Source organism: Danio aesculapii, chromosome 12 (assembly GCF_903798145.1).
Source record: "Danio aesculapii chromosome 12, fDanAes4.1, whole genome shotgun sequence".
Taxonomy (NCBI): Eukaryota; Metazoa; Chordata; class Actinopteri; order Cypriniformes; family Danionidae; genus Danio; species Danio aesculapii.
This window is the reverse complement of record NC_079446.1, coordinates 3,014,441-3,035,215: the sequence shown is the minus strand read 5'-3', so window position 1 is coordinate 3,035,215 and position 20,775 is coordinate 3,014,441. Positions and strand designations below refer to the sequence as shown.

The 20,775-nt window shown below is 35.6% G+C and overlaps 3 protein-coding genes across 3 annotated transcripts in view; all 3 read right to left on the bottom strand.

The window, feature by feature from the left end:
- The window catches only part of antxr1c (ANTXR cell adhesion molecule 1c), a 71,433-nt gene extending 61,199 nt beyond the window's left edge, over positions 1–10,234 (bottom strand). The window contains exon 1 of the mRNA XM_056468932.1: positions 9,596–10,234. Coding sequence (XP_056324907.1) covers positions 9,596–9,741 — 146 coding nt within the window. The 5' untranslated portion in view covers positions 9,742–10,234. The remainder of the gene's footprint in view (positions 1–9,595) is intronic.
- A 2,528-nt stretch (positions 10,235–12,762) lies between these two features.
- LOC130238676 (retinol-binding protein 3-like) lies at positions 12,763–16,357 on the bottom strand. The gene is made up of 4 exons (XM_056469766.1): positions 15,131–16,357; positions 14,856–15,046; positions 14,609–14,751; positions 12,763–13,088 (listed from the first exon to the last, which is right to left on the bottom strand). The coding sequence occupies exons 1-4, from the start codon at positions 16,316–16,318 to the stop codon at positions 12,763–12,765; spliced, it is 1,848 nt and encodes a 615-aa protein (XP_056325741.1). The 5' UTR covers positions 16,319–16,357.
- A 659-nt stretch (positions 16,358–17,016) lies between these two features.
- On the bottom strand, positions 17,017–19,700 carry LOC130238815 (retinol-binding protein 3-like). The gene is given in 2 exon segments (XM_056469929.1): positions 17,017–18,290; positions 18,293–19,700. Coding segments are annotated over 2 exon segments (2,655 nt in total). The 5' UTR covers positions 19,674–19,700.
- Positions 19,701–20,775: the final 1,075 nt, after the last annotated feature.

Here is a 20,775-nt window from a genome sequence, read left to right as displayed (position 1 = left end):
CACTTTTACTCACAGACGATGCTTCAAATCTTTTGAAAGTGAATCGTTTTTGCTGTAAATACAACAAAAAAGCCAATGCTACTTTGGACGATGCTTTATTTGTTTTATTATTTGCATTTCCCCAAAATAATCCCAAAAACCAAGAGGTCTGAGGGTTTATAATTATTACCAAGAAAGGAAAATTAGATCACTATTTACTCACACAGATGATGATTCAAATCTTTTAAACATGACTCCTTCTGATTTGTTTTTTCCTGAACACAAAAATTCTATATTATGTACTTTTTTGTGCATCCAAAAAGATCTAATGTTATTTTGTATGGCACTTCATTTGTTTCATTATTTGCATTTCCTCAAAATAATCCCAAAAATCAAGAGGTCTGAGGGTTTAAAATTATTACCAAGAAAGGAAAATTAGATCACTATTTACTCACAGACGATGCTTCAAATCTTTTGAAAGTGAATCGTTTTCATTGTAAACACAACAAATATTACAATATTATGTTGCACCTTTTTGTGCGTACAAAAAAGATCCAATTCTATTTAGTGTGATGCTTAATTTGTCTCATTATTTGCATTTCACAAAAAATAATCCCCAAAAATAATTTCATTAATTGCATTTCCCACCTGAGGGCTTAAAATCGTTACCAAAAAATGAAATTAGATCAATATTTACTCACACAGATGATGATTCAAATCTTTTAAACATGACTCCTTCTGATTTGTTTTCCTGAACACAAATATTCTATATTATGTACTTTTTTGTGCCTACAAAAAGATCTAATGTTATTTTGTATGGCACTTCATTTGTTTCAGTATTTGCATTTGCCCAAAATAATCTCAAAAATCAAGTGGCCTGATAAATTATTATTAAAATGAATACCAAAAAAGAAAATTAGATCAATATTTACTTACACAGATGATGAATCAAACCTTTTAAAAGTGAATCGTTTTTCTGTAAATACAAAATAAAAAAGCCAGTGCTATTTTGGATGATGCTATATTTGTTTTACTATTTGCATCTGCCAAAAGTAATCCCAAAAAATGATTTGCATTTGCCCAAAATAATCTCAAAAATCAAGTGGCCTGATAAATTATTATTAAAATGAATACCAAAAAAGAAAATTAGATCACTATTTACTCACACAGATGATGATTCAAATCTTTTAAACTTGACTCGTTAAGATTTGTTTTCCTGAACACAAAAATGCTATATTATGTTGTACTTTTTTGTGCATACAAAAAGATCTAATGTTATTTTGTATGGCACTTCATTTGTTTCAGAATTTGCATTTCCCCAAAATAATCCCCAAAATCAAGTGGTCAGATGGCTTAAAGTTATCACCCAAAAAGGAAAATCCCTATCCTATATATTTATGAGGGGTAGCCACAGTGGAATGAACCGCCAACTAATCCAGCAAATCTTTTACACAGTGGATGCTCTTCCATCTGCAACCCAGTATTGGGAAACACCCATACACTCTCACATTCACACTCACACACTACGGCCAATTTAGTTAATTCAGTTCACCTATAGCGCATGTGTTTGGACTGTTGGGGAAACCAGAAGCATGTGGAGGAAACCCACGCCAGCACGGGAGAGAGAAGAGTCAAATTAGAATCAAGACAGTGTGAGTAAATGATGACTGAATGTTCATTTTTGGATGCACAAACTTATTCAGGAACCTCCAAAAACGGCTCTAACTCAGAAAAGTTCCCCTGTGGATATCTGGCTCGAATGCTGCAGTGAAAATATCATGCTAAGCATTCCCTCGGACAGCGTCTTTGTTTTATTCCACTATTAAACAGCAGGCCGCGGGCTGGTAGACTGATTCTGAATCACTACCCAAGGCTACCTCTTCCCAGAAAGTCTTTGGGCCACATGAAAGCAGAAGTGGAAGCAATGATGCCCGGCTAAAAGGACAATCTTGAGGCTGATTTGCGTAATATTTCTTTGCATTTCAGTATTCCAGTGATACAATGTGGGACTTTCCACGATGATCAACATGACATAAAAAAGAGAATGAGGAATTAAGGAAATCATAGTTTTATTTTAAGCTTTTTCGTCAGTCTGTTTTTGCGTAAAAGAAGTGAGTAAACCCATTGTTATTACAAAGATTAGTTGACTTTTGGTAAAAAGTGAGTAAACACGTTGCTTAAAGTTATTAGTTTACTTTTATAAAGTGAGTAAATTTGTTGCTTTTACTGTAATTAGTTGACTTTACTTTAAAAAGTGAGTAAATCCATTGCTTTTCAAGCGATTAGTTGACTCTACTTGAAAATAGCAAGTAAACACATTGCTTTTACTGCGATTAGTTGACTTTTCTTGAAAATAGTAAGTGAACCTGTTTTAGTTGAGATTGCTTGAAAAGCGATTAGTTGACTTTACTTATAAAAGTGAGGAAACATGTTGCTTATAAAGCGATTAGTTGGTTTTACTTTAAAAAGGTGAGTAAATGTTGCTAATAAAACGATTAGTTGACTTTACTTAAAAATAATAAGAAAACACATTGCTTTTACTGCGATTAGTTGACTACTTGAAATAAAGTGAGTAAACCTTTTAGTTTAGATTGCTTGAAAAGCGATTAGTTGACTACTTTAAAAAGTGAGGAAACATGTTGCTTATAAAGCGATTAGTTGGTTTTACTTTAAAAAGGTGAGTAAATGTTGCTAATAAAACGATTAGTTGACTTTACTTAAAATAGTAAGAAAACACATTGCTTTAACTGCGATGAGTTGACTTTGCTTGAAAATAGTAAGTAAACCTGTTTTAGTTGAGATTGCTTGAAAAGCATTAGTTGACTACTTTAAAAAAGGTGAGTAAATGTTGCTAATATAACGATTAGTTGACTTTACTTGAAAATAATAAGAAAACACATTGCTTTTACTGCGATTAGTTGACTACTTGGAATAAAGTGAGTTAACCTGTTTTAGTTGAGATTGCTTGCAAAGCGATTAGTTGACTTTACTTATAAAAGTGAGGAAACATGTTGCTTATAAAGTGATTAGTTGGTTTTACTTTTTTAAAAAAGTGAGTAAATCTGTTGCTTTTACTGTGGTTAGTTGGCTTTACTTTAAAAAAGTGAGTAAATGTTGCTAATAAAACGATTTGTTGACTTTACTTGAACAAAATGAGTAAATCTGTTGCTTTTAACGTGATTAGTTGATTTTACTTGCAAAAGGTGGATAAACTCATTGCTTTTCAAGCAATTAGTTGACTCTACTTGAAAATAGTAAGTAAACGCATTGCTTTTACTGTGATTAGTTGACTTTACTTGAAAAATTTGAGTAAACATGTTGCTAATAAAGCGATTTGTTGACATTACTTGCAAAAAGAGAGCAATCGTGTTGCTTTTAAAGCGATTAGTTGACACTACTTGAAAATCGATTAGTTGACAACTTTAAAAAGTGAGGAAACCTGTTAGTTTTAAAGTGATTAGTTGACTTTACTTGAAAATTTTGAGTAAACATGTTGCTAATAAAGCGATTTGTTGACATTACTTGCAAAAAGAGAGCAATCGCTTTGCTTTTAAAGCGATTAGTTGACACTACTTGAAAAGCGATTAGTTGACTACTTTAACAAGTGAGGAAACATGTTGCTAATAAAGCAATCAGTTGACTTTACTTAAAAAAGTAAACAAATTGCTTTTAAAATGATTAGTTGAACTGACAAAATGAGTAAACATGTTTTTTTTAAAGTGATTAGTTGACATTCCTTGAAAAATGAAAATAAAACCCATCGCTTTTAAATCGATTTGTAGGGTTTACTTGAAAAAGTGGGAAAACATGTTGCTAATAAAGCGATTAACTGACTTTACTTGAAAAGATGAGTAAATCTGTTGCTTTTAAAGCAATTAGTTGACTTTACTTTAAAAAAGTGAGTAAATCTGTTGCTTTTAAAGTGATTAGTTGACTTTACTTGAAAAAGGTGGGTAAACTCATTGCTTTTCAAGCCATTAGTTGACTCTACTTAAAAATAGTAAGTAAACACATTGATTTTACTGTGATTAGTTGACTTTACTTGAAAAAGTGAGGAAACCTGTTTCTTTTAAAGTGATTAGTTGACTTTACTTGAAAAATTTGAGTAAACATGTTGCTAATAAAGCGATTTTTTGACATTACTAGCAAAAAGAGAGCAATCGTGTTGCTTTTAAAGCGATTAGTTGACACTACTTGAAAAGCGATTAGTTGACTACTTTAACAAGTGAGGAAACATGTTGCTAATAAAGCGATTAACTGACTTTACTTGAAAAGATGAGTAAATCAGTTGCTTTTAAAGCAATTAGTTGACTTTACTTGAAAAAAACTGAGTAAACTCATTGCTTTTAATGTGATTAGTTGACATTGCTTGAAAAACAGGGTAATCCCATGGCTTTTAAAGCAATTGGTTGACTTTACTTGAAAAAGTGAGTAAACATGTTGCTAATAAATCAATTAGTTAGCTTTACTTGAAAAAGTGAGTAAAGCTGCTGCTTTATAATTATTAAGTAATTAATTAGTTAACTCATTTTTTTAAGTAAGGTCAACTTCTCACTTGTAAGGCAATGGGTTTACTCATTTTTTTAAGTAATGTCAACTTCTCACTTGTAAGGCAGTGGGTTTACTCATTTTTTTAAGTAAGGTCAACTTCTCACTTGTAAGGCAATGGGTTTACTCATTTTTTTAAGTAAAGTAACATCACTTTTTACATCTTATCAGCCAATATTTATAGTTTAAATTCCAACATTTCTTATTGGCGTCAAGCAACAGATATTTTTTCTCAAATCTGACAATTTGAGACTGCGAGGCTGAGGTAAGATGTCAACAAAATAGGTTCGCATCAGATAAACACGCCACTTCCTTCGAAAAAACAACTCCAGGAAAGCTCGTTCTCAGAAGTCCAATAATGGTGCACCTGAAGCCAAACACTTGTGCAATACCTCTGTTGCTTGTGACGCTCTGATACTTCAGCTCACTTGGTGATAAAAACACATAACGAAACAAAAATGACACTCTGCCCTCTCACGCACGCAATGAATACCAATACTGAATAATGCATGCGCATCAAATGACTCAAACTGTTGAAGTAGAAGGCTTGTAATGTTCTCAGAGGGCTGCAGATGTCCATGTGCATGCGATTTTACTAAATGTCAGTTTTTCCAATGCCTGTAAAGAGAGAAAAAAAAAAGGGTGGGGGGGTGGCTGAGGTTGGCTGTGTCTTCTGCCATCACATCATGAGAAAAACCGGGTGGAAAAGTATGAGCTGCATTAGCTTTTAGTCAGCTGAACAGATCCAGAGAATGTTGCATGACACATGAAAATCATTGAACATATAGCGCATTCTAATGTTTAAAACCGTGATGTCAAATTTCATTCCTCTCTGTTTTAAAACATTTGTTCTTTTGATGATAAATTGTCTTTATAAAGCGAGCACTGTAAAACAAATCTGTATCAGTTTCTGTATTTTATGATTCATGGGCGCTTTTCATTTATTTACCGTTGGTTGTGAGTTGCATTATGGGATGTTGATCTCTGCTGTATCGACTTTTGATTTTACAAATTCAACTCTGCAATTCAACAAAGAGACTTTTATTGATATTTCAGTCGTTTTAAATAATATATTGGGTGAGAAATCATATATATTAAGTCTGTATCATAACAGAAAGTGTACTGGCAGTTTAATACCAGGCTTTTGTACACTTTAAACTCCTAAAACTGTAAATATGTCCACTTTTAAACTTCTAAAATATTGTATTTAATCCAAATATTGTCCTATCCATACAAACCACACATCAATGGAAAGCTTATTTGTCCTGTTGTGCATTTGTTATGCATACATATCAATTTCAGAAAAATTTACCCTTATGACTGAACTTTGTAGTCCAGGGTCACAAATACTCAGTGTTCAACATTCTTCAAAATATCTTCAGTCATCATTTACTCACCCTTTACTTGTTTCAAACTGGTTTGACTTTCCTTTACTCTGTCTATCACAAAGGAAGATATTTTAAAGAATGTTGGAAACCTGTAACCATTGACTTACATTTGTTTTTGTTTTTTTATTATGGAAGTCAATGGTTACAGGTTTGCAACATTCTTCAAAATATCTTCGGTCATTTCTTATGACGAACACAAAGGAAGATATTTTAAAGAATGTTGGAAACCTGTAACCATTGACTTACATTTGTTTTGTTTTTTTTTACTAAGAAAGTCAACGTTTACAGGTTTCCAACATTCTTCAAAATATCTTCGATCATCATTTACTCACCTTTTACTTGTTCCCAACTGGTTTGACTTTCTTTTTATCTATCGAACACAAAGGAAGATATTTTGAAGAATGTTGGAAACCTGTAACCATTAACTTACATTTGTTTTTGTTTTTTTTATTATGGAAGTCAATGGTTACAGGTTTGCAACATTCTTCAAAATATTTTCAGTCACCGTTTACTCATCCTTTGCTTGTTCCAAACTGATTTGACTTCCTTTTCTTATGACGAACACAAAGGAAGATATTTTAAAGAATGTTGGAAACCTGTCACCATTGACTTACATTTGTTTTTTGTTTTTTTATTATGGAAGTCAATGGTTACAGGTTTCCAACATTCTTCAAAATATCTTCGATCATCATTTACTCACCTTTTACTTGTTCCCAACTGGTTTGACTTTCTTTTTATCTATCGAACACAAAGGAAGATATTTTGAAGAATGTTGGAAACCTGTAACCATTAACTTACATTTGTTTTTGTTTTTTTATTATGGAAGTCAATGGTTACAGGTTTGCAACATTCTTCAAAATATTTTCAGTCACCGTTTACTCATCCTTTGCTTGTTCCAAACTGATTTGACTTCCTTTTCTTATGACGAACACAAAGGAAGATATTTTAAAGAATGTTGGAAACCTGTCACCATTGACTTACATTTGTTTTTGTTTTTTTTATTATGGAAGTCAATGGTTACAGGTTTGCAACATTCTTCAAAATATTTTCAGTCACCATTTACTCATCCTTTACTTGTTCCAAACTGATTTGACTTCCTTTTCTTATGACGAACACAAAGGAAGATATTTTAAAGAATGTTGGAAACCTGTAACCATTGACTTACATTTGTTTTGTTTTTTTTACTAAGAAAGTAAATATTTACAGGTTTCCAACATTCTTCAAAATATCTTCAATCATCATTTACTCACCTTTTACTTGTTCCCAACTGGTTTGACTTTCTTTTCATCTATCGAACACAAAGGAAGATATTTTGAAGAATGTTGGAAACCTGTAACCATTGACTTACATATGTTTTGTTTTTTTTTACTAAGAAAGTCAAAGGTTACAGGTTTCCAACATTCTTCAAAATATCTTCAATCATCATTTACTCACCTTTTACTTGTTCCCAACTGGTTTGACTTTCTTTTCATCTATCGAACACAAAGGAAGATATTTTGAAGAATGTTGGAAACCTGTCACCATTGACTTACATTTGTTTTTTTATTATTCAGCTTTGAGATTATGCATAGATCTCAATTTCAGAAAAAAATGACCCTTATGACTGATCTTTTCGGACCAGGGTCACAAATACTCAGTTTGATTAAACATCCTGTGAAGTATCTTCCCACAAGAGCGAATCATGGGAAAGGATGTTGCCTTTCTGGGTCTTTTAAACAATAAGCCAGGATCAGAGGCAGGAAAAGAGAACCACAGAGGAATGAAGCTGTAAACTGCCTATTCAGCAAACCTTACATGTACCACCCCTCTCTGTCCATCACGGCTCACACACATAGCGCAAAACAACAAGCTGCCACAATAAAAAAATACAACCTGGATGACTTGTGTTGTCTAGTATACTGTGCATAGTATTGTCTATCACCCTCCCTTGAACTCAGATTGAACCCAGTAGAGTGATACTAAACAATGGACACCTGGCGAATCTCTATTTCGGTGTTGGGGAATGTGAGAAATTTGGGGGAGAAAAAGGAGGATGTGAGTGGAAATGTACTGGCCTACTTTATTCAGGCCGTTTTCTCTCAGTGTGGAAAAACATCAGGCCAACAGACCACAAAAGCATCCCTGACATTTGCACTTCATACATATCGAGTTGCCTTTATATGTGATTGACGGGTTTATGCTGGATAACATACGGTTCGCCGGCTGTTAAAGGGACAGGGACACCAAAAAATGAACATTCGGTCATCATTTACTCATCCTTTACTTGTTCCAAACTGGTTTGACTCTCTTTTTTCTGTCGAGCACAAAGGAAAATATTTTGAAGAATGTTGGAAGCCTGTAACCATTAACTTACATTTGTTTGTTTTTACTATGGAAGCCAATGGTTACAGGTTTCCAACATTCTTCAAAATATCTTCGGTCATCATTTACTCATCCTTCACTTGTTTCCAACTGGTTTGACTTCCTTTTATTCTGTCGAACACAAAGGAAGATATTTTAAAGAATGCTGGAAATCTGTAACCATTGACTTACATTTGTTTTTTTACTATGGAGGTCAATAGTTACAGGTTTCCAACATTCTTCAAAATATCTTTAATCCTAATTTACTCATCCTTTGCTTGTTGCAAACTGGTTTGACTTTCTTTTCTTCTATCGATCACAAAGGAAGATATTTTGAAGAATGTTGGAAACCTGTAACCATTAACTTACATTTATTTTTGTTTTTTGCAATGGAAGTCAATGGTTACAGGTTTCCAACATTCTTCAAAACATCTTTGGACATCGTTTACTCATCCTTTGCTTGTTCCAATTTGGTTTGACTTTTTTTCCTCTGTCGATCACAAAGGAAGATATTTTGAAGACTAATGGAAACCTGTAACCATTCACTTACATTTGTTTTGTTATTTACTATGGAAGTCAATGGTTACATGTTTTCAACATTCTTTAAAATAACTTCGGTCCTCATTTACTCATCCTTTGCTTGTTGCAAACTGGTTTGACTTTCTTTTCTTCTATCAATCACAAAGGAAGATATTTTAAAGAATGTTGGAAACCTGTAACCATTGACTTACATTTGTTTTATTTTTTACTATGGAAGTCAATGGTTACAGGTTTCCAACATTCTTTAAAATATATTCAGTTATCATTTACTGACCCTTGTTCCAAAGTGGTTTGACTTTTTTGTCTGATGACCACAAAGGTAGATATTTTGAAGAATGTTGAAAACCTGTAACCATTTGTTTTATGTTTTACTATTGAAGTCAATGGTTACAGGTTTCCAACATTCTTCAAAATATCTTAGGTCATCATTTACTCATCATTAGCTTGTTGCAAACAGCTTTGATTTTATTTTCTTCTGTCAAACACAAAGGAAGATATTTTGAAGACTGATGGAAACCTGTAACCATTCACTTACATTTGTTTGTTTTTTCTACTATGAAAAAAACTGTTTTCCAGCTTTCTTAAAAAAATAAATCGTGTTCTGTGTTCAACAGACAGTTTGGATTAATTCGAGGGGGAATAAATAGCGAGTCACTTTTCATTTTAGCGAACTGCCCCTTTAAGACCAAGGGGATTAATGTATAACTTTCCTTTAAGTTTAGAGGGAATGGCAGCGGATTAAAGACTGCAAAAGTTCTTTGTTCATAAAAGAAAGAGCAGAAGGATTTAAGTAAACTTACTTGTCAAGGACAAAATACAAGTCAAAAGCGCCCTGACATGATCTCTCCTCCTCCACATCTTCTTCGGCTCTCGCAGATGAAAGCGTGAACAATAAAAGTCCAAAGAAAAATACGCCAAGACTCATTTTTACTAACGAACGTGTCATTGTTTTCTTATTGCAAAATCATCAATCCTCAGTTCGGAAACGGCTATTTACATTATCCCCAATGTCGAACCTTAAAAACGAGCCTTTTCTGAGATCCCGAGGGAAGGATGCACACAAAGAAGAAGAGTTGAGCGGATGTTGACGCACTCTCTACTCACACATCAGTCTGAAGTCCAGACGGGATGCAAATAAATTTAAAGTTATGCTGTTTCCAATGTGTACTGAATACAAGCCGACGTCCAGGGTGAAAAAACAAGTTAAAACACTCCAGGTTTAGTTTTCTTTAAGTGATGAAACACTCGCCAGTCTGTTGTTTTTGGGGGAAATGTGAAGAACTTGTTGCTGCACGAAAAATCCACGTGTAAAAAAGGCCACATGTGTTTTGTTCAAGCGCTTGGCATTTGATGTAAATGTGCACAGCAAAGACGGAGTCGTTTGAGAAAGGAGCCCAGGCTGAGAGCTGGCAGAAGAGGAGCTGGTGTCATATTTCTACCCATGAAGAAAAAAATTGGGTCAGTTTCTTGTCCTGCTTCTTGAAGGTTTCCTCCCTTCCTTTGAATATGCAAAATAATAGATTTTGGGGGGATTTTTTTGTCCTGTTTGCTATTGTGGAATAAAAGAGTAAATCAAAAACAGAGTATTGTATTTTTACTATTTTGTAGAACTTGTATGCATGTGCTCACATAGTTTATAGTAATGTTTATAGTAGATTTTCGCCAATACTTGTGTTTTTCCAAGCATATTATACTATAAACAGTTATTACATTCCTTTGTTAATGAATGCTACAGCATCCTGAACTATTAACTAGTGAACTGATAAAATAGTAGGTCAATAATATACACTTGTAGTTGTAGAAAACCATAGTAATGGGTCATATTAACTAGTGAACTGAGTTTGAAATATAATAAAAGAGCATGTCAATTTAAAAGATTTTTAAATGAATTTTTAGGATTCTTTTAGGATACATCACCAGTAGGAGGCGTTATTTATCAGCGTAAATAAAATGTGTATCGTGAGTGATTCACTGAATCATTAAACCGACTCTTTGAGAAGATTCAAGACTCTGCGTTCATAATAAATATTTGGGTAACGTAAATTCAAGAGATTCGAAGAAATAACCTACATCATGCTATAAATCCGATATCAAAAAATTAAGAGTTTTGACGTCTCTATATTATCCCTGTCTCTTCTTGTTGTGAACAAATCCCAAGACGAACCGAACGAACAACTTGGTATCGTTTAAAGCCCGCCAACAAATGGCGTTTACAACAGATGTGCTGAGGTAAGAACTGATAAGCAAAGAACTTAAGGTAATAATAATGTGTACGAAACTAGGCCTACATTTAGCTATCTCAAAACCTGAATAAGAGTAAATTGTTTTCATGTTGTAGTCGTTAAAGAAACCTGCTTATGGTGAATCTTGAATCAACATGATCTTATTTACGGATCCCTACTGAAAAAAACAGCTTAAACCAGCCTAGGCTGGTTGGCTGGTTTTAGCTGGTCGACCAGCCTGGTTTTAGAGGGGTTTTGGCCATTTCCAGGCTGGTTTTCAGCCATTTCCAGCCTGGTCTTAGCTGGTCAGGCTGGAAAATTACAGCTAAAACCAGCTTGACCAGCTAAAACCAGCCAAGCAGCCTAGGCTGGTTTAAGCTGGATTTTTCAGCAGGGATATTGTACATAATTTAGCCAACTGCCATTTATGCTAGGCTTTAGCCTTAGTTTATTGTCTCAGCTTTAATAGCCGAATGTTCGAGCAAAACATGACATAGAAATATTAAGGTATTGGTTTTATATTCGCAGATTTACTCATTTTTGAACAGTGACAACTTGTGACAAGGTCTCTATGTTGTTTATCGTGCTACTTTGAATATTCAGTCTGAAATCAGATGCAATTATGACTTCAAAACAACATTAGCACTATTTAATTGACTGTGAACAATGTCGTACTTTGGTAGTCATTGGCTGCCAATATGATTAATTATAGTATCAAGGAGAAACCCTGAATGTGCGAATATAAAACCAACTTTACCTCAATCTGTGAAATCATCGCATTTATGTTGGAACACAGCAGTCAATTTTTATTTTAAGTCAAATTTGACAAGTACCAGTGAGTAATGTGTTGAGGACAAGACTTGTCATTACTTTAAGCATCTGTTGTCAACAGGTGCTACATAGTTGTAATTTTAGTGGGTGTGCTAGAAAGTTGAAATGCTTTTGGCCACTGTTGGTTGAAGAGGATATGCTGCCATCTTATGGTTTGTGTTGCTAATTTCTAAAGGAAAGTGTTGGGACATTTTTTAGAGTAATGAATGTACATTGCTGACTACTAAATATGTGTATAGTTTTTGCTTATGTGCTTACCTGCATGTTGACACTGTAAGAGGTTAATTTAAGTAGAGCTAAATAATCTGATCAAAATAATCTGGAGAAGTGGATTTCCAGACTCATAAGTATGTCTGGAATTGATTTATGCTTGTTAAACCAGTTTTAGCTTGGTTGTAATTTCAATTTAATCTTTAAAACACACCATTGCAATTAAAAACCTTAGCATGTGAAATTTATTATGTTTCATGATTTGGTTTTAGGATAGTTTCACAGTCACACAGTTTCCCCCCAAAAATACACTGAAAAGGTTCAAGTTACATTTGCAACAAACTTGTTGATATGCATGTACAGTATAGATGAGCATAAACAAGTTTTAATGTGCATATAGAATAGTTCCCAACACATATACAGTGTGTATACAGTATATATCAAGTTCAGGATTAGGCCTATTCTGAAATATCACTTTGAGAAGATTATTTACGTTCTCCTTTACTGACTGGGTTTCAGAGATTGCAAGTTCGATTGACCACATTAGACATAATAGAGAATAAGAACAGAAGGCTTGACTGTGTTCTTTTCTAAACACTACCTACCTAATTGGTCTACACATATTATAACAGCATCTTCACAATATGCCATCAATCTAAATTTACTATTTCATTTGGCTTCCATTCCAGGCCCAGATGAACGACTTATTTTTGGCCGGAAAAATGCTTGTTGAGCATGCCCTTTGCTGTGTCGAGGGCGGCACCAGCGGGCACTGGGATATGAGGAGCAATGCCTGCACCCTCCCAAGACGGACCCTGAGCAGTGTCTGAATGGCTGATTGGAATAGAAAGGAAAATGTCGCTTTCGCCCACACCGAAGGTTTCTGGAGGTTGACAGCCTCCATGGGTCGTCTCGCCAATAATCATTGCACGTCCCAACCTCTTCATGATAAAAACAAACTCTTCAGCGGCACCGGCGGTCACACCACTGGTGAGGATTACCACACTTTTTTTGCTGCCATATCTCCTGCCTAGAAAAAAGTACAATTAAATGCATCATTTTGGTATATGAAATATATCTACAACAATATGCAACGTTGGGTCAAATATAGACAAAACCAAATATAGACAAAACCAACCATTGGGTTAAAAGTGTAATCGAAATTTAATTGAAAAAAGCAACCCAACATTGGTTTATGACAACACTATTATAGTAAACATTTAAGGTGGATAAACAAACAGTATAAATAGCCACCTCTCCTCCCTAGATAAAGTAGAATTTAATGTATAATTTTGTGATATGAAATATATCTATAATAATATGCATTGCAATATATATACTTTAAAATATGCTAAGTTGTTGTAACATTGAACCAAATATGGACAAACAAACATTGAGTTAAAAGTTCCATTGAAATCTAATTGAAGAAAATCAACCAATGTTGGTTTGACAACATCATTACAGTCAACATTTGAAGTGGATAAACAGATATAGCCATATCTCATATACATATATACATATATATATATATATATATATATATAGCCTAGAAAAAGTCAAATGTAATGTATAATTTTGTGATATGAAATACATCTATAACATTAAGCATCGCAATATATACAGTACAATCTAAAAATGCTGGGTTGTTGTAACCCAACGTTGGGTCAAATATGGACAAACACTACCATTGGGTTAAAAGTGTAATCGAAATTTACTCCGATAAAAATCAGCCCAACATTTGGTTTACGATAACATTATTAAAGTCAACATTTGAAGTGGATAAACGTATATATATAGCCATACCTCCTGCCTAGAAAAAGTAGAATTTAATATATCGTTTTGTGTTATGAAATATAACTATGCATCGTAATCTATACACTCTAAAAAATGCTGGGTTGTTGTAACCCAGCGTTTGGCCAAATATGGACAAACCCAACCATTGGGTGAAAAGTTAATTGAAATCTAATAAAAAAAAATCAATCCAACATTGGTTTATGACAACATTATTATAGTCAACATTTGAAGTGGATTAACACATACAGTCATTCTCTAATTAATAAATATAAATGAACGCAATTTATTATAATAGTATTAATTATATAAATATTGAGCAGATATTGAAAACATTGGGTCAAATATGGACAAACCAAGCCATTGGGCTTAAAGTGTAATTGAAATCATCCCAACATTGGGTTTGTCCATATTTGACCTAATGTTGATTTATGACAACATTAATAAAGTCAGAATTTGATGTGGATGATCATATAATCATTGTTTAATTAATCGATTATAAATGAGCAAAATGTAGAATAATAATAATTAAAAATATTGATATTGTATGTTATTATAATAATATTACCATTGTTCAATACTCATTTTGGTATCAGGACAACTTTTGATCCACTTTAAATATCCAATGTTTCAATTTTGGCATATTTTTAGGTAGCGAAACAACAAGAAAGAACTATTGTAAAATTCGTCTACATGTAAAATGATAAAACAACACAGTAAAGTAAAGGTTCCAAGTAAAGGGTGCTTTTAATAATGTACCTGTAAGTTGTTCGAGGGTCAGAAGATCTCGTGTGGTATTGGAGGGTCTGTCGTAGATGTGGTCTAAAACAATCTGCTTCTCAGCATCAAAGAAGTAGGAGCAAAAGCCAGCAATGGAGGAGGCATGCCCACCAATATTATTTCTAAAAATTAATATCAGTTATATCAGTTGTCATATCAAATTATAGTCAATAATGGACTAGTAGTAATGTCGGAAGAGTAAAGTGACAAATAATTGAATAATCACCTCAGATCAATAATCAGCGCGTCAGTGTCAACCACTTTGTTCCAGACATGTTCCACTATGATCTGAGCAATGGTCGCAACATGCTCAAAATCTCCAAACATGTCAAAGCGAAGGTAGCCAATGTTGTTTTCAAAAACATCAGTTTGGAAGGAACTTTTGATTAGCGCAATGAACATCTCAGGTGTGGGATTCTGGAAGTTAAAGGAAGATTGTCATTCATAATTTTGTCTCAAAACCTAAAAGTTTCTTATAAAATGCGTGAAATTATATCTTACCATTGGAGGAAGTGCAGGGATATTGCTGGTGGTCCTCAGACACTTATCCTCTGACAGTTTTAGGAGATCCTCAGAAAGTTTTTCCTCCAAGTCTTCTTTCGTAGAGATCAGGTTGTATTCTCCACTGGCCACAACAGCTTCCAGCTTCTCAGCGACATATTCCCCGATGCTTGGAAATGCATAGTTGTCTGCAATCAGCGTGGCAGCTGCCTGAGTCAATGCTGGAATTTCTGACCGAAGTTTAATGATTGCAATTGCAGCGTCAAGGGCATCTTCTGCAGCGACGTCAACATCTGGAGCAACTCCATTGATTTCCCAGCTTTTACCAGTGATGGGGTTGATAGACTTGGCAACAGGCACAGTCACATAGAAGTCAGTATCGCCTACCTTCATTTTGTTCATTTTCACAGTTCCCCCTGCAGTGTTTTCCCCAACGATGGTAGCCCTTTTAAGGTTTTTAAGGCAATACGCAACATCTTCTGCGATCCCAAGAGTGTCCTTGCTTGTTAGGATGATCAATGGTTTGGAGGTGCCGTACCTCTTTCCCAACAAGGTTGGCATTGACCACAGCTCAATAGTGAGATCAGCAGTGCGATCGTACACAGAATCGATATGGATCAGAGGCTCAGGATCAGTGAAGTAGGACACAATGTATGGGATTCCAGACAGCTCACCGGTGACTGTACTGCGGAAGTCCAGAATCATGGCAGAGGTCGGGAGAATTTTATCCCAGATGTACTCCAGCAAAAGAGGTCCCACTTTCTGAGCCATCTCCTCCCCAATGATGTGCTGAATCTTCAGGTAGCCAATGTTGCCTTCAAGAATCTCCACTTTGACTGTGCCTTTGATCATTGCGGCCAGATGCTCCAGAGGGATGTCGGGCATGGCTGGAGGTGCCGCAAGAATCAAATCTGGCTCGTATGTGACTTTCACTCTGGAATCGCTGATTGTTTTTTTAACCCCATCAGTCAGAACATTGGCAAGCATTGCAGGATCTGAAATACTGAGGATCTCTGTGTTACTGCTTGCAGCATCTATAGCTTCTTCCATCCCGGTGAGTTTTTCTGGCGAGCAGTAGTTGTCCATGAATATTTTTGCCATGTCCACAATAAGTGTGGGAGAGAAGTTACAGTGAGCCACATTACTGAAGAACAGCAACGACACTAGTAGAACTAGAGCTTGAGCCATTTTGGTCTGTTTGTGATTCCTGCTATTACAGCAGAGCTGAACTCTCCCTCTGAAGAGAGGTTTTCCAACTGAGTCTGCTTCGACCGTCAGGTTTCTGTTAACACATGCATAAGAAGCTTTTGCTCACAATAAAACCTTAATCTCATTAGCCAAAGTTCTTCAGTCAGACAATAACAAGCTAAAAATGTGTGTAACATATTATATGGTAAAAATGTTGTACTTCATGAACATTTATTTTATGCATTTAGGAAAAATGCCTTTTGTAATGGTTGATTTGTTTTTTTATAGACCATTTTGAGGGATGTAAACAAAAACAATGGTCCCAACGTGTTTCCTGTTTTACATTTTTAATTTCGATAGCTTCAGAGAATCAAAAAAGAGTCACATATTGATAAATAATGTTATGATAGCTGTTTAAACATTAAGTTATGATCGAATTGCCTCTTGTTACAGTTATGAAATAGTTTGATAACAAGCAGAAAATGTCCATGGGCCAGTGACATGACCACATTGAAATGGTCTATAGTTTATGATGTAGAGAAAATAAAATGCATGTGTATAAAATAACCGTTTGTTCTATTTTAAGTGATCACAGCAGAAATAATTGTAAATAATTTTGGTTATGGAGTTGGAATTGGTTATGGAGTGTGGAATTTATATATAGCTGTTAAAATTGTAAATAATGAGTCCACTCTGCACTATTGTCCTGTATTTTTCTTTTGTTGTTTTGCGGCTATTATTTTCTGTGCAACAGTAAGTGCATCACTTGCTTGAGCTACTATATGTGGCTCAACTCCTGAAATGTTCCACGGTTTTCCCGTAACTGCATTCAGAACTGCCTGGTTGGGAATGGAAGCATAAAGGATGCTATTCCCAATTTGGTAAGTTCCACTCGAGAGAGCACCTCCGATTGTGGGCTCTCCGATTACAGTGGCCCTTTTCAGGTCTTTCATTGTTCTAGTAAATGCCTCAGCGGCTGATCCAGTTATGTGACTTGTCAAAATATAAACATCTTTCTGAGAGCTGTACTTCTGTCCTAGCACATCTGGAAGAGTCGTAACTTTGGTCACAGTTGCTGTGGAGCGATCAAAAATGGTGTAAATGTGTGTCAGCGGTTGTGCATCAAAAAAATAGGTGCAAAGTAGTGGAATAGCTGTAGAGTATCCGCCGGTGTTATATCTCATGTCAATTATGAGCATGTCTGTGTTCACCAGCTTGTTCCATATGACTTTGAGGAACTCGGGATTAATTGCTTGCAGAACCTTTATGTCTTCCATCATGTCGAATCTCAAATAACCAATATTTCCAGACATCACATCTACTTTGAACAAGGCATCAATGATGAACCCTGCCTCTTGAGGGGAAGGGATTTTAGGAGTATCATGAAGAGTTTCCAGCTCGGTATCACAGTAAAAAATATGCAGTCTCTGATCACCCGAGGTCTCTTGGAGATCTGAAGTGAGCTGAGATGCAAGAGATTCATAGTCAACAACAGAGCGGTACAGTCCCTCAGTTAGTTTAGACTGTAACAGTCTACTCACTTTAGTTGCAACCTCAGGCACGCTGTAATGTTTTTCCAACAGATCTCCAGCTTCTTGCACCAATTCCTGAATATTCTTGTGAAATGCAATGATTTCATGAGCTTGCTCGAGTGCTTCTTCAGCAAGCACGATAGCGTCAGGAACTACGCCACCTCCAAGCCAACATTCCCCATTTATATCAATGAAATTTATTATTGGGACTGTAATGGCAAGGCTTGCTTGTTCAATCTGAAAAGTCTTGGAGTGTAGGAGCATTCCTGAGGTGATTTCCCCAATAACGGTTCCTCTGTGCAAGGACTGCATTAGGTAAGCAAACTCCTCTCCTGCTTCTGCTGTATAATAGCTTGTTAAAACATAAACACCCTTTGTGGAGCCATAGGACGGTCCACTGATGTTATTGAGGGTGTGAACATCGATGGTCGTGTTTTGATGCTGTCGTAAATTGAAAAGAGGAAAGTACTTGGTGATGTGTCGAACATGTAGGAAAGCAAAATCGGCAAGGCCTTGGTGGATCCACCGGTGTTATAGCGTAAATCAATAATAAGATTCTCTGTCTCTTGGACTGGTTGCCATATTTTCTTTTTGATTTGATCTTCCAGTCTTAACAAAACTGCAGGCGTAGGGAACCTGTCAAAGCGCAGATATCCATTGTTTCCGGAAATTATTTCTAACTTGAATAATGGATCAGTGAGATCATCCAAAGATGAACGCTCTTCAGAAGATGCATCGTTGTCTGTCAATACTTGCGTTGCTTTAATAAGCAACCGAGGGTCTTCAAAGACTGACTGCAGCTCATGATTAAGTTTTCCCGCCAAATCCTCCTCAGAGACCACTGTAAAAAAGTCTGCTTTGGCGAGTTGGTTTAGCAAAGCTGGGATTTTATCTTTAAACGAATAATATCGCTTAATTATATCAGACACTCTTCTAACTGCTTTTGGTACTGTCTTCCTGACAGAAATGAGAGATTTAGCTTTAGCAATGCTTTCCTTTGGGTTGATGGCGACTGATGGCGACACTCCACTCACCTCCCAGCTTTGTCCCGTAACAGGGTTCACAGATCTAGCAACAGGGACCGTAATATAAAACCCAGAGTCCCCGATCTTTAACTTTTCAACCCTAACCGACCCCCCGGCCGACCTTTCTCCAATAATCACAGCTCGTTTTAGATGTTTCAAGATATAAGCAACCGCTTCAGCAGCGCCAATCGTGCGCTTGCTGATTAAAACAATAATTTCCCTTCGTTTCCCAAATCGCTCCCCCAGGAGAGTTGGCATTGTCCATATTTCCCTCGTAATATTAGTGGGTCTTTCATAAATTGTGTCAATATGCAAAAGTGGATCAGAATCTGAAAAATAGGACACGATATATGGCAGACCGGAAAGCTCTCCTGCAGTGCTGAAGCGCAAATCAAAGATCATCGCTGACGTATGTGCAACCTTCTTCCAGATGTTATCGTGAAGGAGGCGTCCCAGTTTTACCACAGTCTCCTGACCTATAATCCGGTCAATCCTCAGGTAACCGATATTATTATCCATCACCTCCAGTTTAACAGTACTCCTGATTAGCCGTATCAGCTGTTCAGTAGGCAGCGAGTGCAATGCAGGTGGCGTGATCGGAGTATAATTAGGCTCGTAAGACACGGTCAGTCTGGGGTCATTGAGTGCACCTTGAACGCCAGCAGTCAGTACAGATGCCAGTGTTTTCCGATCAGAGATGTGAAGGATCTCTCCGCTGTTTATAGCTTGTTGGATTGCCTCCTGCATCCCAATGAGATTCTCCGGGAAGCAGTAGTTGTCGAGCAGAATTTTAGCCATATCCAAAACAAGTGCGGACTGAAATGAAGCATTGACAAGCAGAACCTGATAGATGACTAGGATAAACACAAAAACTCCTGCCATTTTTGTGTATCCCAGAGGTTTTCTCCATTCGTTTTGGTGAAGAGTGCTTTGATAGATGCGACTGGGATTTTGACAACAACAACCACATAAGAGGCTTTTGCTCTAAATAAACCTTTAATCGCATTATCTTCAGCGCACAATCGGAGATAAAATCAATAACTAAAAACATCGGAGAGGATTTAAAACACACCAGATGACTTAAAGAGAGATCACCCAAAATGTAATTTGTTCAGTAATTCACTTACATCTGTGAAACACAGAAAGTGAATTTGGAAGATGCCAATATTTTTGAGACATTTTGACCAGAGTGGAAGGATAACATTGACCTTTATTATATGGACAGATACAGTTGAAACATTATTTAAAATATACAGACTTGTTTTGAGAAAAATTGACTGAAAACAATATTCTATACTGTATATTCATTGGAAATTGTAATCCTTTAAGATATAAACACATATAATTAGAAATCCATAAACATTTCTTTGTTTTCCTGAACACAAAGGAAGATATTTGGAAAAATCAAACCAGAGAGATCTCTCCACGCAGTTATTCTCTTTTTATTTATAAAATTTTTTTTTCTCCATATTGGGAGTAAATGGGTTGTGAGATTTGTTTGGTAACCAAATCATCCCTTGTTTTCAGCAGAACAATAAATTCATAAAGATTTGCAACATCCTGAGGGCAGAATTTAATCTTTTATAGTTTTAGTGTTTTAATAAACTCTATAAAATGCTATGGGTTGTTCTAACCCAACATTGGATTAAATGTGGACAGACCCAACCATTGGGGTAAAAATTACCTTTTTAAGAGATTTCTCCATGCATTTACTCTCTTTTTATTTATTTAATTTTTATTTAGTATTTATTTTTCCAACTATGGGAGTAAATTGGTGGTGAGATTTGTTTGGTAACCAAATATCTTCCTTTGTGACTAACAACCTCGCCATGGAAAAACTGACTTATGCAGTTAAAGGGAAACTTAAAGACTTTTACAATATTTGGACTCCATTTTTATG